Source organism: Acipenser ruthenus, chromosome 55 (genome assembly GCF_902713425.1).
Source record: "Acipenser ruthenus chromosome 55, fAciRut3.2 maternal haplotype, whole genome shotgun sequence".
NCBI classification, from domain to species: Eukaryota; Metazoa; Chordata; class Actinopteri; order Acipenseriformes; family Acipenseridae; genus Acipenser; species Acipenser ruthenus.
Genome location: NC_081243.1, coordinates 2,732,859 through 2,760,215, shown reverse-complemented (window position 1 = coordinate 2,760,215; position 27,357 = coordinate 2,732,859). Strand labels below are relative to the sequence as shown.

General features: G+C 41.9%; 1 protein-coding gene across 1 annotated transcript; it reads left to right on the top strand.

Annotated features, from left to right (window-relative positions):
- Nucleotides 1–27,357, top strand: LOC117401681 (properdin-like). Its single transcript, XM_034002474.3, has 10 exons — nt 1–224; nt 2,067–2,214; nt 2,744–2,901; nt 17,286–17,456; nt 17,971–18,168; nt 18,548–18,721; nt 20,032–20,220; nt 22,167–22,284; nt 25,669–25,818; nt 26,970–27,357. Coding segments are annotated over exons 1-10 (1,356 nt in total). The 5' UTR covers nt 1–175; the 3' UTR covers nt 26,971–27,357.

Genomic DNA, 27,357 nt, shown 5'->3' with positions numbered 1-27,357 from the left:
GAACAGGGGTTCAGAGCTGAGTCTGTGATTCAGAGAGCAGAGGTGTGCGCCATGCTAGGAGTGACACAGCTTGCTTGAAGTGAACCGTCCAGTGAAGAGTGAAGAGAGAGAGAGAGAGAGAGAGAGAGAGAGAGAGAGAGAGAGAGAGAGAGAGAGAGAGAGAGAGATTGAAACCATGTTGCTGTTTGTAATCACTGGTGTTCTGCTCTGCAGCCAGCAGTCAGGTAAGTGAGACTGTATGAAAATGAAAACTTTCTGCAGGCGTCTATAATTCTGAGAGGGTTCCAGTTGAAAGTATACTGTACTGTAGTATAACCCTTATACAAGATCACCACAGGAAAAGCACAGCAAAGTGTAATAAAGCACAGTGAAAGAATGGTAAAACTTAGGCAAGCATTGTAAAGCACAGAGAGGCATGGTGAAGCATAGAGAAGCATTGTAAAGCACAGAGAGGTGTCGTAAAGCACAGGGAAGCATTGTAAAGCACAGAGAGGTCTAGTAAAGCATAGTGAAGCATTGTAAAGCACAGATAGGTCTGGTAAAGCATAGGGAAGCATTGTAAAGCACAGAGAGGTGTGGTAAAGCACAGGGAAGCATTGTAAAGCACAGATAGGTGTGGTAAAGCATAGGGAAGCATTGTAAAGCACAGAGAGGTCTAGTAAAGCATAGGAAAGCATTGTAAAGCACAGAGAGGTATGGTTAAGCATATGGAAGCATTGTAAAGCACAGAGAGGTATGGTAAAGCATAGGGAAGCATTGTAAAGCACAGATAGGTCTGGTAAAGCATAGGGAAGCATTGTAAAGCACAGAGAGGTCTGGTAAAGCATAGGGAAGCATTGTAAAGCACAGAGAGGTCTGGTAAAGCATAGGGAAGCATTGTAAAGCACAGAGAGGTACGGTAAAGCATAGGGAAGCATTGTAAAGCACAGAGAGGTACGGTAAAGCATGTTTACAAACATGGCAAACCTTGGTAAACTGAAAGCATACAATTAGTTTTGCATCACCCTATAGAATGAACTAATGTTATGTTAGCATATTGTATTACACACCACTTTGTAGTTTTCCATATACTTAACAAAAAACTGGCAAAAATTGAAAAATGTTAAATTTTGAAATCTATCATGAAATACTGTATTACAATTATGGCTTCCAGTAGACTTTTATGATATCATTTTGTAGTTTCTTTTATTACTTGATGTTAAACAAAATATCCAAATTATATATATATATATATATATATATATATATATATATATATATATATATATATATATATATATATATATATTTAATTATGTTTCAATCCTAAAATTGTAGGTGATGCTAAACGTTTGGCAATAGCCGTAGTATAACCATGGGAACAGTATGGGGGAAAACTGCACCATTACTGTGCAAATGTACTGCGGCAAGCTTTTATAAGGGTCTGTACAGGCCCAATGGAAAGTGTCTCCTACCCACCTATCCTTCATCTTGTTTGGTTTCTCAATTTTATTCCCAATTGCATCAGACTCATATGTGTATTCTTTTACAACATGAATTCTCATTTTAAGACATGGTATCTGTACTACACCAGGCTAAGAGAAGTTCTCAGTTTGCTTGCTTTGCCTTCCAGGAAGTCCATTACTGCTTTACTTCCTAGGCTATCCCACCCCATCTTACTGGCTGCAAAGCATGCCAGTCATTAAGGGAAGCAGCTGGTTGTTTCATGCCAGGGCGTTGAAGGGGGTTGGGACAATTTCAAACTCCAGGTGACTCAGGAAGTGCAAGATCATCTGAAAGCATGGCTTGCAAACAGAGATGTCTTTAACCTAATACCAGATATCATGTTTTAAAAAGCAAAATGTTTATTCTAAAACTGGACATTAGAGACCTTTATAGTGAATGGATGTGCATAGTGGGTAACATTTATCAAACTATTTTGTTAGCTAAAGTCACTTTGAGACCCGACTTGACAAAGTTTTGAGATCAACCAGCTAATAGATACCGGACGAGCGCTGATGGGCTGAACAGCCTCCTCTCGATCGCACATCTTGGGCTCTTAAGTCTTTCTTGTTCTCTCTTTGCAGCGTCTCAGCTGGTGTCCTGTTACATGGAGTTTGATTATCAGACTGGGCAGTGCTCTCGGTTCCTGAGTGCCGAGGTGGAACAATCAGACTGCTGCCTCAACCCTGCCTATGGATTCATCAACGAGGCTGGGAAATGCCAGTCCTGCGGGTACATCAATACACTCTTTCACATGTTCAGACAAAGTAATCAAACAAATAATGTGTTCAATAGAATTAAAGTAGCCATAGAACCCAGAATAATAGCAAACACCATGCCATATAATGTGGTGACTGGATTTCATACAATAGTATCTGTAATGTGGTGGCTGGATTTCATATATCTTACTTACTCAGGAAATCCCGGGTCGTTTAACCTCAGCAGTGTCTTCTGGGTCATGTTACAATCAGAAAGCATGTCAGTCAACAGGGGAAGCAGCTGGCTGGTTAATGACAGGACAGAATGGCAGGTTTGGGGGATTAGTTTGCCCTCCGGGTGACCAAGGAAGTGCAAATTATGACTTGTAAACAGAAAGAAGTAGCACATGTTTTATAATAATAATAATAATAATAATAATAATAATAAATACAGATGTATGTGTTTCTTTTAAAACTGCACATTTGAGACCTCTATAACAAATGAAAGTGCAGGACAGGCTTCTTTGTGTGGCAGTGTAATGCAAAGGTGCTTTGTGTGGCAGGAGTGCGCAGTGGAGTGCCTGGTCCTCGTGGAGCTCCTGCACCGTGTCCTGTCTGGAGGGAGTGAGGCAGCGACGGAGGACTTGTTACGGCATCGGAGAATGTGACGGAAAGGAGAGACTGCAGACCGCGCCATGCATCGAATTGGAGTGCTGCCCTGGTCAGGAGACTGCTTACTCACTTTCTATTGGTCCATTTCAATCTCCAATCAGCACCTGCACAAACAGACATGCCTTTCCATATTTACAGCAGTGTGCACATTTATTAGAACACCTCAAGATTTGCCACTAATCTCCTTTATATAGCCGCCTGCATGAAAACCTCACGGTGTGAGAATTTCAATTTTCAGTCAGTAATCGGTGATATAGAAACAATAGGCACTCCTGTGTGAAAATGTTAGACAACTTTATGCTTTAATTTGGCTTAAACAACTTCTAAAAAGTTTCATGCATGTTACCATTTGTTGCCCTTTCTCTTACTATTTTACATTATTTACATGTGTGCCCTATCAATTAAGTCATCAATTTAAGTCATCAATTAAATGAGACTATCACTAATTTGTCTATTTTGATTTTCCCTTCCAGTAATTTGATTTCATACGCACAACAAATTAAAAAACACGGAAGCAATGGGGTGTTCGAATACATTTGCACACTACTGTATAGAGAACCACTTATCCAGTTATCATATTAACATTATTCAGCTTAAGTTATGAGAGTATCAGATATATGGAGGTGTCTGTCTGTTCATACATCCGTCTGTACGTCACACTTACATTTTTACATAGATCTGTAAAATCGTTTTACAAAATATGAGACTTTGCCTTGTAGATCACAAATGCAGCTTTAGCATTCATTGTATATCTCACATTTATAAAAGTGTTCAAAATCAAAACCTGAAACCAAATGATGAACTGCCATGACCTTAAAATGTTTAACTGGAATAACCATTGGCCAATATTGTGTGAGTTCCCGTAATAGAAATATCCCCCAGTCTTGTACACAGACCACCCACTCACAGGCTTTGGCAGTGTCAGTCTGAATGCTCAAGATAACACACTAAATAAACAGAAATTGAGAGCAGTTTCAGTAAAGCACGTGGTTTTAGAATGACCCCTTCATAGCTGCAGTGACCCCTGTGATAAAGAAGCTGTTCAAAGCATTTCCCAATGCTTGTGTTATCAGCAAGATTGAACTGGGGTCGTTTTAGGTAGGGTGACCAGATTTTCAAAGCTCAAAGCACATTGTTCAATGATCGATAAGACTAATCAAAGCATTTAAATATAGACTATTTATATTTTTATTTAAATAGCCATCATCTCACTCTTAGGGCCGGACCAAATCAAACCCTGATCGCGCTTGTGAAAGAGTGTTTATGCAATAATATCGCTAGTTTCCGTATCACATTTTTTCAATCCCGAAAACAAAACTAGCCATTTCCAATCCGCGATAGGGGAGGAGAGAAGTTTTGCAGGAGCAGGAGGGACCTGCCGAAAGCAACATGAAAACAGCTGTTGACCAATCACCAGCCGGTATTTGTGACATTTTGAATGGGCAGAAACAAGACGGTAACATGCGAAAAGGCAGGCGAAGACAGCCAGGGCAGAAAAAAAAATCAATGTTGTACTACTGTTTCGTTTGAATACACCGTGTAACAACTTTTTTTTTTTTTTTGTTCCTGGGTAGTAAGTGTTATTTCCTAATTGCTTATGCCTCAAAAGTATAGAAAATGGCTATTATTCCCCATAAACTTTGCTTTTGTGACCAGGACAGTGATATTTTGAAATTTACCTATTTTCCAGAACATTCCAGATAGATTCAGTGCTGAGTAAACTTGGAGTAACTTCTAGAACTTTCTAGAACTTTCCAGTAATATAAATAGTAGTATAAATACAGGGGCCTTAAGCCCACCAGTTCAGTTTAGTTCCAGCTGCCTAAGTGGATACATATCTGCATTTTTCTGAGATGGCATCAAGGTCATAGGAGACTTCAAAATGGTGGCATTCATGATGGGTCTCCAAGGCGGTTTAACCAAGTTTCCCTGCTATCTTTGCCTTTGGGACAGCAGGGACACCAAGGCGCACTAGCACAGGCGGGACTGGCCACAGAGGACCGAGTTCTCTGTGGGGAGGAACAACGTCAAGTGGGAGCCACTGGTGGACCCCCGGAAGGTGCTGATGCCACCACTGCACATAAAATTGGGCCTTATGAAACAATTTGTCAGAGCTCTAGATAAGGAGTCGACAGCCTTCAAGTACCTTCAAGACTTCTTCCCTAAGCTGTCTGAGGCAAAGGTCAAAGCCGGTGTCTTCGTCGGACCACAGATAAAGAAGATCCTGGAGTGCAATGAATTCCCCAAGAAGCTCACTAGTAAGGAGAAAGCGAATTCAGAACAGAAAATAGGAGGCACTTTTTTACACAGAGAATTGTGAGGGTCTGGAACCAACTCCCCAGTAATGTTGTTGAAGCTGACACCCTGGGATCCTTCAAGAAGCTGCTTGATGAGATTCTGGGATCAATAAGCTACTAACAGCCAAACGAGCAAGAGGGGCTGAATGGCCTCCTCTCGTTTGTAAACTTTCTTATGTTCTTATGTTCTTATGTTCTCGTTATACTGTCCTTCACTGACAGCTCATCCAGGAGCCTCAAAGCCCTGCTGCTCCATAATGGTAACAAGTACCCGTCTCTTCCCCTGGCTCACTCGGTGCACCTCAAAGAGGATTACAACAGCATCAAGACCTTGCTGGACGCCTTGAAGTATGATGAGTACGGCTGGGACCCCCGGAAGGTGCTGATGCCACCACTGCACATAAAATTGGGCCTTATGAAACAATTTGTCAGAGCTCTAGATAAGGAGTCGGCAGCCTTCAAGTACCTTCAAGACTTCTTCCCTAAGCTGTCTGAGGCAAAGGTCAAAGCCGGTGTCTTCGTCGGACCACAGATAAAGAAGATCCTGGAGTGCAATGAATTCCCCAAGAAGCTCACTAGTAAGGAGAAAGCGGCTTGGAACAGCTTTGTCGCAGTGGTTCGGGGCTTCCTGGGCAATCACAAGGCCGAAAACTATGTGGAGCTGGTTGAGACTCTGGTGAAGAACTACGGCACAATGGGCTGTAGGATATCCCTCAAAGTCCATATCCTTGATGCTCATCTTGATAAATTCAAGGAGAACATGGGAGCGTACTCGGAGGAGCAAGGCGAGCGCTTCCACCAGGATATACTGGACTTTGAACGCCGCTACCAAGGACAGTATAACGAGAACATGATGGGAGACTACATTTGGGGGCTGATTCGTGAAAGTGATTTACAGTATAATCGTAAATCTCGAAAAACTACTCACTTCTAAATCTTTTGTAGTCATTTTTGTATTACTTTAGTATAAATACATGTTAATTTGGATTCATATGTTGTTTTTTTCTGACTTTATGTGAACGAAAAGACACAAATTCGCCCGTTTTCTCATTGGAAATAGGTAAATTTCAAAATATCACTCTCCTGGTCACAAAAGCAAAGTTTTTGGGGAATAATAGCCATTTTCTATACTTTTGAGGCATAAGCAATTAGGAAATAACACTTACTACCCAGGAACAAAAATTGTGTTACATAGTGATATCAGTTATTACATACAACTACTAACAGTATTAATAATAATAATAATAATAATAATAATAATAATAATAATAATAATAATAATAATAATAATAATATGCTTTTATTTTTAAAATATTGCAAAATACGGACGCGAGTTTGAAAGAACCCCCCCCCCCCCCCCAACCACACACACACACACACACACACACACACACACACACACACACACACACACACACACACACACACACTTGGCAATAACCTTGCTTCCACGATGTCTGCAGCATCTTGCTGCATTGCTCTGTCACTGTTATGAAAGCGCGCCACATTGCTTTCATGATTTCTGTAAAAATCCATACCGTGACCTGGCTTGTGTCAACACCATGCAATGTCAGCATCCTCATACCCGATTGGCACGGTGCTGCACAGAGCCCTGCTGTGCACAAGGCTGTATAGTACTTAGTACACTATAACTGCACAACAATGACACACACACACACACACACACACACACACACACACACACTTGGCAATAACCTTGCTTCCACGATGTCTGCAGCATCTTGCTGCATTGCTCTGTCACTGTTATGAAAGCGCGCCACATTGCTTTCATTATTTCTGTAAAAATCCATACCGTGACCTGGCTTGTGTCAACACCATGCAATGTCAGCATCCTCATACCCGATTGGCACGGTGCTGCACAGAGCCCTGCTGTGCACAAGGCTGTATAGTACTTAGTACACTATAACTGCACAACAATGAAGATTTAAAAAAAAATGCTGGTTAACAAACTCCATGCGAGTATTATAAAATTATAATGCTGATCAAAAAAAAAAACAAACAAAACAAAACAAAAAACTACAGGGCCAATTCTCACCCCAGTACTCTGTACATAGCATAATCATTTCCATTGTACGATAACTAATCTAAGCTAATCAGCAGTAGGACATATATTTGTGAATGTACTGTAAAAGATACGTGAAAAAAGACCTTGATGTAGACAAAATAAGCAACGTTTATTGTACAATAACAGTTAGAACAATAATAGAACAAAAATGTTTCATACACTACAAACTGATAATCTTGTTTAGAGCAAGCCTGGACAACGTGTAGATTTTATATAGATATGGCTGCTAGGTACACTTTCAACGTAGAGGTAGATTCACCCACCTCTAGTAGATCTTGCAGAAACTGTAAAATAACTGCTATAGGGCAATACATGGGATCATGGTCTCCAGCCATGCACCAGTTTTGAAAATATTTCCACTTATAGGCGTACAATGCTCTTGTGGAAAAAGCCCTAGTATTCTGCAGTGTACTAACTACTGCGTCTGAGAGCCCTAGGACAGACAGACGATCCTGTTCAGGGGCCAGACCCACAGCTGGAGTCTGCCCGGTTCTGGGTGCCAGAAGGTGCCTTTCGCCTGGCTGAGGAGATCCATGCGTAGCGGGATCTCCAAGGACTGGCCTTGTAGCAGCTGGCAGAGGTTCGAAAACCAGGTTCTCCAGGGCCATCTGGGAGCCACCAGGAGAACTGTCACTTCCTCTCTCCTGACCTTCTTGAGAAAGGCAGGGAGCAGCGGTATAGGCAGGAAAGCATATAAAGGCTCTTTGAGCCATTTGTGCGCTAGAGTGTCAACTCCTAGTGGTTCTCTGTAGCTGCGGAGGGAGAACCACAGGGGGCAATGGATCGTCTCTGCCGTGGCAAAGAGGTCAACCTGGGCATCCCGAAGCGTTTCCAGATGCCTGCACCACCTGAGGGTGCAGTCGCTATTACGACGGGTATGGACCCTCCCTGGAGAGGCAGTCCGTCGCCCAGTTCACCACTCCCAGGAGATGTACAGCCCGGAGGCCCAGATCAGTAGCCGAAAGGCTGTGCGGTGTAACCCCAGGGACCAAAGTCCTCCCTGGTGGTTCATGTACGCAATTACTGACATGTTGTCTGTGCGGACAAGGACATGTTTGTTGTGGAGCACAGGGAGAAAATGTTGTAGCGCGACATGGACTGCTCTCAGCTCTAGCGCATTTATGTGCAGAGACATCCAGCGGCCCGACCAGGATCCATGGGCTCCTCTGCCTTCCCAGACCACCCCCCAACCGGAGTTGGATGCATTGTTAATAACTCCAATCCTTACGCCTTTGCTCAGGTGAGGGGCTTGCCTCCACCAGCGTAGTGTATTCCAGCACAGACTAGACGCTGTCAGCCAATGGTATCTGTCGTGCTTGGGGTGTAGCCAAAAGACATTGAGCCACTCTTGAAGTGGGCGCATGTGAAGTAACCCCAGTTGAATAGCTGAGGACACTGTGGCCATCAGACCCAGTAGTTCTGGCACCAATTGCACATTGTCCCTGGATAAAACAGGACCAGGCAGTTGCGAATAGCAGCTACCATGTCATCCGACAGGTAGGCTCACATTGTAAGGAATCCAGCAGGAGACCCAAATAAACCATACTCCACACCAGTGTTAATTGGCTTTTTGCATCATTGAGGGTGAGACCCAGCCTCGACAGATGCTCCGTCACAATTGCTGTTTGGCCAATGCTCCGTCCTGGGACTGGGAACAAATCAGCCAGTCGTCCAGGTAATTCATCACCCTTATCCCTTGCAGCCGCAAGGGAGCTAGGATGGCATCAATGCACTTTGAAAACGTGCGGGGGGGCTAAGGAGAGGCCGAATGGCAGCACAGAGGATTCAAAGACGCTCCCCTGAAAGGCAAAGCACAGATATTTCTTGTGCGCTGGACGGATAGGAACGTGGAAATACACGTTCTTCAGGTCCACTGTTGTAAACCAGTCACCCAGCCGGACAGACTGGAGGATGTGGCGATGTGTGACCTTCTGGAACCTCCTCTCCCTCAAGAACCCATTGAGGTGTCTCAGGTCTAGGATGAGGCGAAGGCCACCATCCTTTTTTGGTGGCCCTCGAGTAGAACCCTTCTCTTTGGAGAGGTGTATGAGACGGATGGCTTGTTTTTGAAGTAGTGTTTCTACCTCTTGTTTGAGGGCCAAGACCTGAAGATGGTCGTTTACAGATGTGACCGTGATCCCTTGAAAGGGAGGAGGTCCCGAGTGGAATTGCAGTGCGTAGCCAGTGTGTAAGTTTGAGGTGCAATTACTCCAGTAGTGCAGATGGTGTTGTGTGTACGGGTGGGTCTGATGCCGCAAGCCTTCAGGGCCCCTGCTGGGGTGGAGGCTGCCTTGGAGGCTGCCTGGAGCGGTTCCGCTGGTGCGCTGGGGCCCCATGTCCAGCGTTCCCCCATCCTTGTTGCTGGTTCCTTGCTGCCACGGGAGGGGAGCATCCCTTCCACCTCACAGGATGCCTCTCGCTTTCTGTAAGAGCTTTGCAGGATCTCCTCTACCGCTGGTCTAAAAGTATGGCCAGGGGAAAAAGGCGTGTCCAATAAGGCGGACTTATCCACATCCTGGACCCTCGCCTTAGACAGCCACAGCTGTCTGTCTGCGTGCCACCACTAAACCTGCCAGGCTTCTGCCCAGGGCTTGCCCTTGGAACCCCGATATTTGCAATAACGTGCCTGAGACTGTGTGCAGCTCTGAAGCTAGTGGCTCAGGAAGGGTAACAGAGCGCAGCATGCTTTCCAGGCAGGCCGTCAAGAGGCCTCCTGTGTTTTCAAGGCGTGTCACCTGCGCTTCGGCTGCGTAAGCCTTTTTCAGGTGGGCTTCTGTGATCCTGCATTGGCCGTTAGGGCATACAGGATCCTTGGCTAGACCAATGGAGGCAAGTGCGGCTGCGCTCTTGGACATGCTGGGTGCTGAGGCCGGGTGTTGCCAAGAGGATTTGACCTCCTCCAGGAAGTCTGGGAACACTGCAAAAGGCTAGGGGAACGAAGTCTGCGCTGGTCTGAAAACAGACCTGCGCTGCTCGGAACTTGCCTTCCAGGGTACCTGGGGGCCCTTTCCATCAGTGTCTGAACCGAGCTCGAGGACGCTGGAATCTCATGCCCCGAGGCAAGCACGGAGCTGGGGGCCGTTATCTGAGTCAGGTCTGGGTCCTGAGCCTCCATGCGCTAGAAGGACTCCTCATCCCAGGAAGCCTCTCGGGAGAGTGCATCCTGTTCCTCCTCGCTCATCACCACTTTCTGTTGCTCAACCTCTGTATCAACCACTGGCGAAGCTGGGGTATGCTCTGGGGCAGGCGCTGGTGGAGCTGGGGCAGGTGCAGGGGGGACCTGCTGCCTGCTTAAGTGCTCGAGTATCTGGGCCATTTGGCCCTTTAACTCGGCAATATCCCTCGCCTGGTCTGCGTTTCTAGCTCTCTTTCTGCCCCTCAAGGGAGATCTAGAGTGATTGCGATGGCACTGTGAAGCCTGTGCAGAAGGAATACTTTGAGCGGGGCTTGGAGGGTAGGGAGGGGAGGCCTCGGATCCCGAGGCCGACGATGGCTCTCCTAGGCTGGCTGCAGGGTTCTCGTCCGAGAAAAGCACCAGTCTCTCCTTGGACCCGGTGCAAAAGGAGCAGCATAACATCACTCGCTCCGCTCCCAAATCCACTCTGCCCGCTTCTAGCGCGGTGTCACCTTATCTAGTGTCCCGACCAACCAATCACCTTTTAGAACAATTGGCGCTGTTTATTCCAAATATGAAACTAATGTCATTTATTAGCTCTTTCAACTCTTAAAGAACTACATATCCCACAATTAGTATTCTAGTTTGTTAACATTTGCTAGCCTTGAGTTTGATCAATGTTCAATGTAATGGAGCACTGTGCCTTTAAGAAATGAATACTTTGAACAGAAGTAGGTGACGTCACAGATGACGTGCGAGTATGTCCATGGACTTAAAAATAAGTGTACCGTAGTCGTAGCTTACTACAAAGATAAGAAATAAATGAAAATATATCTAAAAAGCTTTACCACAACTGAAAGAGACACTGTTTCAAGCAAACCTCTCTGTGAGTAGAAAATAGTTTATTGTTTGTATGTATTAAAGAAATAATACTTATTGCTTTATTAAACATTTACCTCGAACTGTGGCAAAAAAAAAAGTAATAGGCTAAAGAAGAAAACGTTCTTGTGCGTGTTTTGTTTAAGGGTGCATTTATTATGTAATAGGAATAATACATATAAAAATATTCAATACTGTAAATTATTCATTTTAAATTGTTCAGTGTTGTGTGCAAGTGTTCGATTTATGAGGTCAGTGGAGTGTCTTGAGGCATGTACTGTTTTTTGGGGTTTTTTTTTGCAAATATCAGGATGTTTTGCATTATTTATTTATTTATTTATATTACTATTTGCTTAATACGCGATAGCTTTAGACAAAGTCATGCAATGTGATTTATAGCTGGAATTGAGTAGATCTGGTCGGGCGATAGCAAACCACTCCCCCTTCTCAACCCACTTGTAGTCAACAAGCGATAGCTGCTTTTTGAAGGGTGAAAAGGGCTTGTTTTGGTTCCGTGAGATTTCGCTTGGGACTTTTCTTGTGTGTTATTAATGCGAATGCTTTTGCATCCTCGTTCACTTAGTGCTAACTTTGATTTGGTCCAGCCCTTAGTATTATCCTTTTTTTTTAAGCAGCTAGCTCATTTAACTTGCCATATTGTGTTATATATGTATTGTTACTGTTGTATTGAGTTTATTATTATTATTATTATTATTATTATTATTATTATTATTATTATTATTATTATTATTATTATTATTATCAACAATAATAATAATAATAATAATAATAATAAATTATGTAGATCATCGTTAAAAATACATTGACATGTTGGCATTTTTCTTTCTTTTTTTATACTCTGCATCAGGATGACTTTATTTCTTGACGTTGTTGATGTGGTTTAACTTGGTGGATTTGGATGCTTGCAGCCTCTCGCTGCTCTGCCTAGTTAATGTGCTACATCCCGCCAGAACTCAACAGCTATGAAATTACCATATTGCACATAATTGTAGATTCATATTGAATATAAACTAAATGAAAATGTATGACACACTGAGGCATGTGTGTCTGTCTGTGTTAATTCTCTTTATAACAATAATGTTCTTGATTACCCTAGTATCTTTTTTATGTTTTCACTGCAGGTGCCATAAACTGAGTTATATAGGAAGCAGCTGTTTAAAAAGATTTTTAGAAAAATGTCAGGACACCAGAGTCGGGGTCAATTCCGAATTGAATTGAAATTCAGAGGTCAATTCCAATTCAAGTGTGATCAAATGTGGAACTGGTAATGAACTGAGAACAATCTCAAAGCTTTGGAATTGGAATTGAATTGGAATTGCATTTTTTAGTGAACGGAATTGTCAATTCCATTTCAATTCCACTGAACAACATCCATTTTTGCACATAACTATGCACTGAATTTCTTTAAAAAACTTAAGGAATAGTATTCCCAGGTTAGCCTGGCTCAATAGTCAACACACCTGTATGGAATTCGCACAATCACAACAACAGGTGTCATGACTGATGAGCGAATTACAGCTTAAGTTTCCATAAGGAAGAGGAGCCTGAGATCTGCTGATCACTAGTAGCCACTTCTTTCGATACATTGCTCGTTGTCATCTTTACAAGTGAGTCTATTAGTATGACAATTGTGATGTGAATGTTAACTCCTGTTCTCAATTAATTGAAACAAGCTAACCTGCCATACAGCTCTAGTTAAGACCTAGCCTTACACCCAGTCTTTGTTGAGTACATTTTTGGAAAGATAAGGAGGGCGTCAGGGAGTGTTAGGATTTGGAGAGTAGTTGAAGGATTGCTTGGATTTTGGATCTGGACTGGAACAGAGAACCCTGATCATGTGGTTGACCCTGGACTGGATGAGGAACAGAGGAATGGAATGAAGACCATTTTGCTTGCTTTTTGACCACGAACTTTGCCTGACGATTTAAAAATTGTTGTCTTTAAGTGCTACAATGTCAAGGAAGACCTTAGTCTTTGGTCACTTTGATGAGCCAAGTAATGGTAGCAAAGTGCGAAACCTCTGTGCTGTATGTAAACATTGCGGAACATCTATCTCTGGTTCAACAAAAGCTACTTCCAATTTCATAAGGCACCTCAAAGTAAGTATATTATGTGACAATCCATATCTTGCATGTCTACATTTCTTCAAGATACATTTATCATTTTAATGTTTGGTGTGTTTATACTTAATTAGTGAATTATTTTGATGCAGGTAGAAAATATTTTGTGCAAATCTGTGTAAAAGATTTGTGGTTATGTAACTGATAAACTAATAGAGGTTCACTAAAACTATTAAATCGATAGCACACATCACTGAAACCTATAAGATGGTGGTAACCATCCAGTTATCATTGGAGACACACTTTGCAAACTTTGAGACGATGGAGTGTTTCCAGATGGCTGCAAATCTGGATCCTCATTTCAAATTGGACTGGTGCAAGGATGAAGACATGCACAGCATAAAGGAACTGCTGACTAACAAGGTCATCTCCCTTTTACCAGAGTTGCTGACATGGCTACATCCCCTCCACCAAAGACACGCATCAAACTCTTTTCATAGATGACCAACCACTCCACTGAAATCTGTAGCAGTATCGCTACCACAGACGCCTTTTCTGAAATATCAGACTACCTGAGCCAACCTGCCAAAAGATTCTGATCCTCTGGCTGATTGGAAAGGAAAACAGGAGTTCCCCCATTTAGCCCAAATAGCCTGCAAGCATCTAGCCATACCTGCTTCACCTGCACCTGTAGAAAGACTCTTCAGTGTGGCAGGCAAAGTTTCCAGGCCTGAGCGGTACAACCGAAGTGAAGCAAAATTTTAAGAGCTTATGATGTTGAGGTGTAACAGCATTGATAAGCAATGATAATCTTTATGGCTGTATGCATAACTTGATACTATCTTTTTGGGGCAATAAATACTACAGTACAACACTGTTTGGCTTATTTTCTTTTGTATTGCACTGTAATAAATGTAAACTATTATTGCTATTAAAAGTGGCAATAAAAATTTATGTTGTGTGGTGTGATTGTCCCTTATCTTTTAATACAAAATGATAACATTTCATGGCCTAGAGGTAGAATTGTATTTGGAATGACAAAATTGAAAGGGAACTGAATATATACATGAATGGAATTGGAATTGACTAGATTGATTTTTAAAAAATGGAATTGGAACTAAAGGAATTGGAATTGAAATTGAATCTGAATTGAAGGAATTGATCTGGAGAGTGAATTGAATTGAAGCAATCAATGTGGAGAGGGAAGTCAATTGGAGTTGAATTAGTAGAATTGAACCCAACTCTGCGGGACACCAGGACCGTTGATGGGAAAACTGGGACGTCTGATCACTCTAGTTTTAGGTGAGGGTAGCTGTTTTAAGGTTTCTGCAGAAGTAACGTTCTGAAGAATAATATCTCGCTGAATAAGGAGTCCAGACATGTGGTTTCTAGAAGAGGCCTTGGTTTATTTTTTTATCACACATTTCAGTACCCCATCCTCACAATCAGTTACACAAGCCACGGATAGTCACATATATGCACAGTTTTACCAGACTGTGCCTTTAAGAAAGTGCATTCTGGGTAGAGAGAGAAATAGGAACTAAAGTACTGATAGTAAGCCCACGCTCTGTGCTGGAGACCTGGTTGTTGTAGGACGCTGAGGTTTTTAAGCTCGTATAAAAAGTGTCAAAATTATGTATAAATCATAATTGTTGTCTTGTTTTGTGCAAGGATTGCTGGTAGTGTGTATTTAAACTGGAATGTTTAGCTACGATGATTTCATTAAATGATTGGCAAACGTGTCTGCAAAGCTTATTGTATCCAGTGTAGTGAATGCTGTGGCAAAAGACAGCGTGGCGCATTTATTCTGACCAACAATAGTAAACTGTCGAAGTAGTTATAAACCTCGCAGTGTTTTTTGAAGTAGTTATAAACCTCGCAGTGTTTTATGAAGTAGTTATAAACCTCGCAGTGTTTTTTGAAGTAGTTATAAACCTCGCAGTGTTTTTTGAAGTAGTTATAAACCTCGCAGTGTTTTATGAAGTAGTTATAAACCTCGCAGTGTTTTATGAAGTAGTTATAAACCTCGCAGTGTTTTATGAAGTAGTTATACACCTCGCAGTGTTTTTTGAAGTAGTTATAAACCTCGCAGTGTTTTATGAAGTAGTTATAAACCTCGAAGTGCTTTTTGTTTCTGTGTTTGTGCGTAGCTAATAATTTTGCTGTTAAGGGTTACCCCAGTGAGGTTAAACAGTATGCATATAACTGTGCTGCTCTGGCCCTTGGGGCTTGTGTGAGTTATCAGGACCCTACATCTGTTATAATAGGTAATAGGATGGAAAGGTAACGACAGTTCACTGTCCAGTATTTAGTACCAGCTTCAAAATACATTGAGATTACGTTTGTTTTTGATAAGTTCGACATCACTGCACAACTATTAACTGCCATGTACTTTACTTTGAGCATCGCATCCCACCCCATTCCCTGTAATCACACTCCCACAATGGGTAGGTGTGCAAACAGCTCAAACCATTGAAGATACAGAGCTACAATATACATATAAGGGATCAAGTTGTAGAGGCCATAGTATAGTGTCCCGCATCGAGTTGGCGACCCGTGGGTAAAGTGGGTCGGGTTCGGGGCGGAATGTGAACGTTTTTCGCAGGGAGCTCACAGCGTATCTCGCACAGGGTAGCTCACACAGCCATGGAAAAGTTGCCGACCCCTGCACTGAACACAGTGATTACCCTGTGAGAATTAATTGGTGATCTACTGCCAATACCCCATGAACCTTAGATTTATGGTTGGGCTATTGTTGTGTGTATTTAAAGTTCCCTTTCAATTCGAAGGTGACCGCCAAACCATACTTTTGGGATATGCCTGCTTGTCAGATATTTGCTGAGCATTTTATATCAAAGCTTCCGTGGAGTGAAGTCCTCGGTCCCGCCTCCCGAAGCAATACATAGTCACTGCATGGAGATCTTAGTCTATTTTGCATTTTGAACTCGCGAATGTGAGTGATGCGACCTCGCAGAGTTGGTGGTCCTCTTCTCTTTCAGGGAAACGAGGGTACATCCGTAACCTATTGTTTTTTTTTTTACTGCCTTGCAGTTTAAAAAGAAGGTACAGAAGCGCGGTTTCTCGTGGTTAATAATAATAATAATAATAATAATAATAATAATAATAATAATAATAATTGTAGTAGTAGTAAAAAGTGACTGTGACTGATAACCTGCTTGGAACAATGACTGTTAAATTAGTCTTTGCCTAAGTTTGCTGCAGTTAGTGCTGCTGCAATGCAAGCATCAATTACGTGTAAATAAAAGAGTATTTTTTATTTAATTATAAAAACATGATTATTGTTCTATATAATGTATTTTTAAACTACTTGTGCATGTTTTAATCAATTTATATGGCTTACCTGTAAAAAGTCAATCAAATATAAACAAATAGCTATGGTGACCTCAGCACTAAATTATGCAAATTAATACCATTGAAGGTTTGAACCTTCCTTCGGTAATGTGTTCCGAACCTTCGAGGGTCAAAATATACCCTTCGTTGCAGCCCTAAACCTGTCATCATGTTTTTGTGAATGACAGCCAAAAAAACTGGTGCATCATCTCTGTGAAAGCACTGGTGGCACGAAAGGAATAGACAGGTATTTTATAGTGAAGTAAATAGAGCTAGTTAATAAATATTAATCTGTGGAGAATGGTAGAGATATCTGTGTGAGAGCATGAGAGCCAGTTGACGCAGTCAGTAGGTAAAGGACAAACTTATTAAAGCGGGTCGGGTCGGGTCGCCGGTTAGAAGACGGTGTTAAGCGGTTTGCGTGTTCGGGTCCGGTCCTGTAGTGGTCCAGGTTGGAAGTTATTTACTGTAAGTTACTGTAACTAGTTACAATTTTGTGTAACGCATTACTTTAAAAGTAACTTCCTGAACATTACTGAATGGTATGCCGATTACATTTTCCACATACTAATAATAATAATTAGTGAAGTCCTCCTGAATCCCAGCATCCTTGTGTCTTCGCAGTGGAGGGTGGCTGGTCGGAGTGGTCACCATGGCAGCCTTGCTCTGTGACCTGTGAGAGTGGGGTGAAGGTGAGACAGAGGAGCTGCTCTAACCCGCCTCCTATCTGTGGGGGGGGTTGTGAAGGCAGGAGCACGGAAACCTATGCCTGCTACACCAACATGGTCTGCCCAAGTAAGATACCTGATCTCTCTCTCTCTCTCTCTCTCTCTCTCTCTCTCTCTCTCTCTCTCTCTCTCTCTCTCTCTCTCTCTCTCTCTCTCTCTCTCTCTCTCTCTCTCTCTCTCTCTCTCTCTCTCTCTCTCTCTCTCTCTCTCTCTCTCTCTCTCTCTCTCTCTCTCTCTCTCTCTCTCTCTCTCTCTCATAAAGTTAACCCCAGACATTACTTTAAAATTAGCACAGAAAAAAGAATAAGAGAGCATAAATGGAAGCTGAGAAAAAGTAAGTTTAGATCAGAAGTTCCTTTTACACAGAGAGTTAGAAATGCATGGAATAGCCTATCAGGTAAAGTAATAGGATTTAAACACTGGGAACATGTTAAAAAAAGACTAGATTCTGTGCTTTTAAATGAGTTCCCCCAGGAGGGGAGACTGGTCTGCTAACAAGTGACGAGCCTTGATGTGCCGACTGGACTTTTCTTGTTCCCAGACTTTTCTTGTGTTCTTATGTTCTTCACTCTCCCTCTCAGCGCATGGAAGCTGGTCGTCCTGGGGGTCGTGGAGTTCCTGTTCCAGCTCCTGTAAGATGGAGGGGTCCCAGAAACTCCCAGTTAAGCACCGCTCACAGATCTGCTCCAACCCCCCTCCCTCCTCCGACCCCCCTGGAAAGCACTGTCCAGGGCCTGGGGTGGAGACTGTGGAATGTCCCGAGCTGCCCTTCTGTCCTGGTGAGTGAACATCTGCCAACACCCCAGACATCAACAGGAAACCATGTCCTAAAGTACCTGGTGCTAGCAAAATATTCTTCAGACAAGCTCAAAGCAACTAAAGGCAGATTTAGAGAAACATAATGAGAACTTAGTATTGGAGCAGCTCAGAATGATGCAAGCAATGTAAAAACACAATTCAGATGACGTTGGCTACTGCCATTATTCATGTCTTTGGATTAGTTTACAGTGCACATCATTTGTAATTAGCAACATCACTGGTCCCCCATTTCAAGATGTGCTAATCAGCCATAATAATTGAAACAAAATAGATAGGAATGTCAAACAGTCACTCCATTTAAATAAAGGTTTAAACTGTTCCCCTCTCTGTTCCTCTCAGTGGATGGTTCCTGGGGATCCTGGCGTTCCTCGGGTGGGTGTTCTGTGACTTGTGGACTGGGGTTAAGACAGCAAACGAGAGAGTGCAACAACCCTGCACCCAAACACGGGGGAATGCCCTGTCCAGGAGAAGAGACACAACACCAGGTCTGCAACACCCACCAGCACTGCCCTAGTGAGTACTGTAAAGCACTTCTTTTATACACTTCATAAGAAACACATGTTATAGCAAAACAGAATTTCTTTTATTTTCTTTCTTTTTTTTTTTTTAATTTAGTCGTCGCCAGTGGTTTTTACCCCGGTTTTCTCCCCAATTTGGAATATGCCCAATTATTATTTTTTATCCCGGTGTCGTAGGAAATAAGTTGACCGCGCGAGTGGGGCAACAGTTTGATTAAAGGGGAGGTTCACTGCATAGTTTTTTATTTTTATCTGACCGTTTTATTTGCAAGACTGTGTATGTCGGTGTGTGTTCGTGCCACTGTCTTTTCATATGAACTTTAAAATGTGTGATCGACGACTCTTTATATGGTAAATTTTTTAACCCCCCTGTCTTTTTATGTTTCTATAACATCGTTGTCAATCAGATGTAGTTTATGTGTGATCGCAGAGATTTATTTATATATTTAATGATTTTACACGTCAAAATGTTTAATGAAAAATAAAATGTTTCAGTAATATAATCTAATGAAATGCTGCATCCGTAATATTAGTATGACAAGGTCGTATTTTTACATTTTAATATTAGTATAGCTGTAACTTTACTACAGTTTAGTCTGCATGTCTTAAGCATTAACATTTATTGTTACACATACAATTATGTTTATTTAAAAAGGTTCTAGGTTTAAGGTTGTGGTTTTTAAATTGGGATAGGGTGAAGAAAATTAACCACAAATAGCCAGACGAAAGTTGTTTTTTAGAAAGGAATTGTGTCGCTTACTCAGGTTGGGAATTTAAAAAAATCTCTCATATTGTTTGCACACGATACATGAACATAAATGCCAGATTCTTCATAAATGTGACTATTGTATTCCTTGCAGTATTATATAGTATTACTAAGGGATAAGATTTGTGAGGAAGAGAGATCATAGGGCGCATTCTGCACTCCACGTGGAGCGCCTTTACTGGATGCGCCACTCGGGAGCCAATTTCCAATTTCAAACCACTTGCAGTTGAGCTGTGATCGAGTGGGGCAGGATCTCCAAAGTGTAGAGGAGGGAAGCGTCGGGTGTGATTGATACCTCTTATTGGCTACGCTTTTCCTTCGCTTTGGTTATCTCCTGCAGGTCAGAAGCAACAAATACATTGAAATTGAGTGCATTGAAAAGACCCTGCAACCTGCTGAACATGAGTCATGATATTGCAATAGAGTCAAAAATAAATGTGTTACTCTAAAAGGTGAGAGAACGTTGAAAAGGAGCAGGAGAGGTAATGAGGTGACTCACCCCCATTCTCAACACACCCCCTCACCTCCCTTCTCCCCAGTTGATGGCAGGTGGTCCGAGTGGTCTGCTTGGTCTGACTGCGTTCGCCACGGCCGGAAGATTGAGTGTAAGAAATTGCCGGGCATGCAGAGACGAACTCGGACATGTGAGGGCAGAGAGTATGAGGGCCAATTCTGCGACGGAGATATTGTGCAGAACCAAGCTTGTTATAATGTGAGGAGGTGCAGACGTAAGTATCCACCTGTCTGTCTGTGTCTCTCAGCCATGTTCACTGTGCTCAGTTTGCACCACTGAGAAATCAAACAGCCAATGTTACGAGCTGCACACAATCAGGGTGCTTGTAGGAGCTCCCCAAAGAACCTCCTGGGTTAGTCATTAGAATCTTTTAACACTGGTTTCTTTTTAGAACAAAAAAAAAAAATCAGGTGTTCAATGTTATGAGAATATGAAGCTCTGTCTTTTAATGTGTTTCCCTTTTGCACCCATCTGTCTGTCTGTCTTTGGTCTGTGAGTGTGTATAGAAAGAATAAACTACGAGTGTTCATAGTCCTCTAATTATTCCATGGCTGAGGAGATCAGTCTTGACAAAGTTTTGAGGTCAGTCAGCGACTAGGAACTGGATGAGCTCCTGTCATTAGTAAGTGTTCTTATGATGGTCGAATAACCCACAAGCTCCCATATAAAGGGTTGTTTACAGGAGTGAAACCACAGCACTTATTGAACGTTCAAGGAGTATTCTGTGGGCAGCAGTGTGGAGTAGTGGTTAGGGCTCTGGACTCTTGACCGGAGGGTTGTGGGTTCAATCCCCAGTGGGGGACACTGCTGCTGTACCCTTGAGCAAGGTACTTTACCTAGATTGCTCCAGTAAACATCCAACTGTATAAATGGGTAATTGTATGTAATGTGAAATAATGTATAATGTGATACCTTATAACAATTGTAAGTCGCCCTGGATAAGGGTGTCTGCTAAGAAATAAATAATAATATAACAAGTACTGTACAGATAACACAAACTGTGTTTTGAATCTAATGAGACAGTTCAATTCATTTGATCAAACTCTGCATCTGCTTTGCAATGCGGTGTCATTTTGAACAGTGCAATTCACCCTGTCATTCTGTGATTGGATCTAAATGAACGCAGGGAAGTCATTCAATGCTAGACGGTAAAATAAGATCAGTGGACATCCGCTGGTCCAGCAGTCTCTGCAGACAGACTGAACACATCTACAGAGCGTGTGTGCATGAACTGATCCCTCTTTTTTGTCAGGACACCCATGATATACTTTCTGGTTCAACTTCCTTAACTTATGAAATGTTCAAATAACTTTCACCAAAGTTTAGGCCAATAAAATCTGAATATTTCCTTCAGCCCTGATTTTTATAGATGAAACCCTAGCCAAAAACACCTTTTACCTTTTTGCAAAAAAAGATTATAAAGAGCTAATTAAACTTCTTTCTGTACCATAAAGCCCGTTCTCTCCCCTGGGCCATATGGAGGCTTTTACAGAAATAAGGAAACTCCACCTAAGGAAGAAGTGGGCTCCCTTCATGATGTTCAGTTTAGATAGTGTAGTGGCAGCTGAACCTGGAACCCTTACCTTTGTGTCTCTGTGTGGATGCTATAGTGTGTTTTGTGTGGATGCTATAGTGTGTGTCTGTGTGGATGCTATAGTGTGTTCTGTGTGGATGCTATAGTGTGTCTGTGTGGATGCTATAGTGTATTCTGTGTGGATGCTATAGTGTGTTTTGTGTGGATGCTATAGTGTGTGTCTGTGTGGATGCTATAGTGTGTGTCTGAGTGGATGCTATAGTGTGTTCTGTGTGGATGCTATAGTGTGTGTCTGTGTGGATGCTATAGTGTGTGTCTGAGTGGATGCTATAGTGTGTTCTGTGTGGATGCTATAGTGTGTGTCTGTGTGGATGCTATAGTGTGTGTCTGAGTGGATGCTATAGTGTGTTCTGTGTGGATGCTATAGTGTGTTCTGTGTGGATGCTATAGTGTGTGTCTGTGTGGATGCTATAGTGTGTTTTGTGTGGATGCTATAGTGTGTTCTGTGTGGATGCTATAGTGTGTTCTGTGTGGATGCTATAGTGTGTTTTGTGTGGATGCTATAGTGTGTTTTGTGTGGATGCTATAGTGTGTTTTGACAAGCTGTTGTCTTGTTTGCATGACAGTTGAAAAAGGAAACTGGGCCGAATGGAGTCCTTGGGGATTCTGTCATCCACCCTGTGGATCAAACGCTGAGAAAACCAGGACCAAAGTGTGCAATTCTCCCTTGCCCACTGACTACCCGTGAGTAACCAGACAGCTTTCAATGAGAGTCCTGGTGTGAACAACATCATTCCAGTGAATCTTACCTGATATACACGGCATATAGAAAGCCTACATCCCCTTTCAAAATGTTCACCTTTTGTTGCCTTATAGCAGCGGTGGCCAATACGTGGATCGCAAAACATTTTCGGTGGATCTCGGGACAAATCAGAACAAGCACTAGCATATAAGCATACAACAGTTTTTCCTTCGGTTGATGGGGAGAGCGTTGTGTGTCGTCCAGTAGCACAGATGAAAATATCCCAACTGTTTCTGCATATGAGATTAAAATGCTTGTGCGAACGTACATTTTAATTTAGGCGCACATATGCGACTATAAATTCCTAAAGGTTGACTATAAACAATAAACAGGATTTATTTTTTCAGCTGAAAAGTATAAAACAAAAAAAAAAAAAAAAAAACTCAGTCGGATCTAAACTCATAGCTCAATTGTAATGTAATGTACTCTGGGAATGTAGTTTATTGATGTCCACTGCCCACTGTTACTCACACATTAAAAACTACAAATCCCATACCCCGCCAATTTCACTGATTTATCAGTGCGGTGGCTACAGTTTGTCAAACCAAGATGAGGAAAATAAAAATTCATATGTCGGCGTCTTTACAAGAAATGAGCGGTGCAGGTGTGTCAGAAGATGAAAGCGAACAGGGAACTTGGAGTTAGTTACAGCGTGTTCATAGTTGTAAAATACAAGTTCAACCAACAGTAGCTAAAATATTTCCCCTGGCTTAAGTTTGACAATGATACAAAAAAATCCATGTTTTGCACGTTTTATCAGGATGCAGGGGAACTGATGGCAGATTGTCCATTTTAATTTTGTTGATGCAAAAGTATTGAACTGCACAAGTGTTATGTAAGAAAGGAAGGAAAAAAGATCTGTAGATATTCAACAATACATTTGAGCAAACGTATTATTATTATTATTATTATTATTATTATTATTATTGTGTGCCCCTAAGTTTTTCAGTGCGTGTCTTTTTTTTTAAAACTTACACCTAAAAAAGTTAGCGTAGAGCGTTTGTTAAGTTTTTGTGTTTTTTTTGTTTTATTATTGCTATTACGCATTGGACACTATTATATTAAATCCCATGAATAATTGTTGGTCATGGCTTACTGGTGGATCGCGGAGCCCGTTGAGATCCACCAAAATGGATCGCAGTGCTTTGTGTATTGGCCATCACTGCCTTATAGCCTGGAATTAAAATGCATTAAAATTGTTTTTTTTTTTCATTTATCTACACATCCTACCCCACAACTTCCAAGTGAAAAAAATATTCTAGTAATTTGCAGAAAATTAATTAAAAATAAAAACTGAAATAGCTTGGTTGGATAAGTGTCCACCCCCCTTGTAATAGCAATCCTAAATTAGCTCAGGTGTAACCAATCGCCTTCAAATCACACACCAAGTTAAGTGGCCTCCACCTGTGTTAAATTGTAGTGATTCACATGATTTCAGGATAAATTCAGCAGTTCCTGCAGGTTCCCTCTGCTGTGTAGTGCATTTCAAAGCAAAGACTCAACCATGAGCACCAAGGCGCTTTCAAAAGAACTCCGGGACAAAGTTGTTGAAAGGCACAGATCAGGGGATGGGTATAAAAAAATATTAAAGGCCTTGAATATCTCTTGGAGCATGGTCAAGACGATTATTAAGAAGTAGAATGTGTATGGCACCACCAAGACCCTGCCTAGATCAGGCTGTCCCTCCAAACTGGATGACCGAGCAAGAAGGAGACTGATCAGAGAGGCTACCAAGAGGCCTATGGCAACTTTGCAAGAGCTACAGGCTTTTATGGCCAACACTGGTCAAAGTGTGCATGTGACAACAATATCCCAAGCACTCCACAAATCTGGCTTGTATGGTAGGGTGGCAAGAAGGAAGCCATTGCTCAAGAAAGCCCACCTTGAATCCCAATTGAAGTATTCAAAATAACACCCAGGAGATTCTGTAGCCATGTGGCAAAAAGTTTTGTGGTCTGACGAAACTAAAATGGAACTTTTTGGCCTAAATTCAAAGTGTTATGTTTGGCGCAAACCCAGCACAGCGCATCACCCAAAGAACACCATCCCTACTGTGAAGCATGGTGGTGGCAGCATCATGTTATGGGCATGTTTCTCATCGGCAGGGACTGGGGCACTTGTCAGGATAGAAGGGAAAATGAATGCAGCAACGTACAGAGAAGTCCTTGAGGAAAACCTGCTGCCCTCCGCAAGAAAGCTGACTCTGGGATGAAAATTCACCTTTCAGCATGACAACGACCCAAAGCACACAGCCAAATCTACACTGGAGCGGCTAAGGAACAAAAAGGTAAATGTCCTTGAGTGGCCCAGTCAGAGTCCTGACCTAAATCCAATCGAAAATTTGTGGCATTACTTGAAAATTGCTGTCCATCAACGCTCCCCAAGGAACTTGACAGAGCTTGAACAGTTTTGTAAAGAAGAATGGTCAAATATTGCCAAATCTAGGTGTGCAAAGTTGGTAGAAACCTATCTCAACAGACTCACAGCTGTAATTGCTGCCAAAGGTGCTTCCACCAAGTATTAACTCAGGGGGGTGGAGACTTATCCAATTATGATCTTTCAGTTTTGTATTTTTAATATATAGCTTTTTTCCCTTTAACAGTGTGGAGTATGGTGTGTAGATAAGTGGAAAAAAATCCTCATTTAAATGCATGAAACTCTGAGGCACAACAAAATGTGAAAAAAGTTCAAGGGGGTGTAGACTTTCTATAGGCACTGTATATAGTGCCATCATTTCCTATATGAAAAACACACACATTAGGGTAAAGGTGAAGTTTATAATGAGCATTTGTTGGAAGCTGTTGGAGAAGAATATTCTTCTAATGCTCCTTGCAGATACTTCACTGCTGCACTTGCTTCGTAAAGTCACATGAAGGAACATTGAAAACACGTCGGTCACTGGAAGAGCAGTGATCGGTACTTTGTGTGTATAGTGTCTGGGAGTTCTTACTTCATGAAAATAAATGGCATTTAAAGTGTTAGAATGTTTGGTTTTTCTTTTCTGGAGAAACATATATTTTAAAAGAAATATAAAAAGGAATTTCAGAAAGAAGCGAAACATGCACAATCTGTTTTCCTATAAAGACTCCAGTGTGTCGGCTGCGTTCCTTCAACAGGAAGAGCAGCATGGAAAAGCGTGCAGGAGATGGTCACCAGCTTTATTGTTTATTAACGCTATGAAAATTGCACTAAAAATCAAATACACGTTCAACATAATGTGAGCCTCTTACTTTTAGGAAAATGGGAGATCTACGAAGTGATGCTGATGCATATGGAATATGACTTAGTGGAATTATTTTGTTTCTTTACTGCTCTCTCTCTCTCAGCATGTTAGTGGGGTTAAATAAAGATGAGCCGGTGACTTTCTGGGGAACCCCGCTGCCGTTGTGTGGGGCTGGGGATGAAGTGACCAAGAATATTGACCAAAAGGACCTGTGTCGCCACGTACCAGACTGCGATGACGACGGAGAATACTGGTATGAATGCACACTCTCTAGCATCTAGAACCTCGAGAATACTGATATGATTAAACACTCTCTAGCATCTAGAACTCCGAGAATACTGGCATGATTACACACTCTAGCATCTAGAACCCCGAGAATACTGGCATGATTACACACTCTCTAGCATCTAGAACTCCGAGAATACTGGCATGATTACACACTCTCTAGCATCTAGAACCTCGAGAATACTGGCATGATTACACACTCTCTAGCATCTAGAACCTCGAGAATACTGGCATGATTACACACTCTCTAGCATCTAGAACCTCGAGAATACTGGCATGATTACACACTCTCTAGCATCTAGAACCTCGAGAATACTGGCATGATTACACACTCTCTAGCATCTAGAACGCCGAGAATACTGGCATGATTACACACTCTCTAGCATCTAGAACCTCGAGAATACTGGCATGATTACACACTCTCTAGCATCTAGAACTCCGAGAATACTGGCATGATTACACACTCTCTAGCATCTAGAACCTCGAGAATACTGGCATGATTACACACTCTCTAGCATCTAGAACCCCGAGAATACTGGCATGATTAAACACTCTCTAGCATCTAGAACCCTGATTCAAGCATATATGATGGTGGCTACTACACGTTATGCAGAAGACACTTTATTCTCAGTTTTTAATGTTATTTCACAAAAAAATTGGCCCATTCCAACAGGTGATACTGATTTACACCTAAAAAATACTTTTGGTTGATATGTTTATGACAATGAAAAAATTGTTTTAATGTAACATGGGTCAGTCTGTTTAACACACTGAACTTTACTGATACAGACTAACATCACCTGCTTCACACGGTTTGCATTCACTGAGAATAGGAGCGGGTCAGGATTAGTACACCTACAGCAGGTTCAGCAATTGCATTGACTTGCTGGTATTATTGCTAATATTGGAGCAACAGAACCCAGAACCACTCAGAATTGCTGCTCACACCAGGAGGGCAATGTGAGTGTCATCATGTTTTTAAGTTACGATAATAAGAACCACTCAAAATGATTGCAAAATAAAACATTACAAGGACATTTAAACATGGAACATGGACAGTGTAGGCACGTCATATCATAATCTGGTCGCCTCACTGTTTTCTTTTTCTATTGTTTTCAGATTTTGCTGTTCCGATAACCTTCAACACCACAGGAAGATACTCTACAGGAGTGAAACTGTGCTGCATATCGAAAAGGATTTGCTTTATTGGTGTCAGTGCCTAAAATGCTTAAAGAACTCACCAAGTTTCACATCATAAAGTTTTCAGTGTCAACCTAACATACCTTATCCATTTCAATATACCTTACCCACATCAATATACCTTACCCATTTCAATATACCTTACCCACATCAATATACCGTACCCATTTCAATATACCTTACCCACTTCAATATACCTTACCCATTTCAATATACCTTACCCACTTCAATATACCTTACCCACTTCAATATACCTTACCCACATCAATATACACGTGTACAATTTTCAATAAACTATTAATTGCCA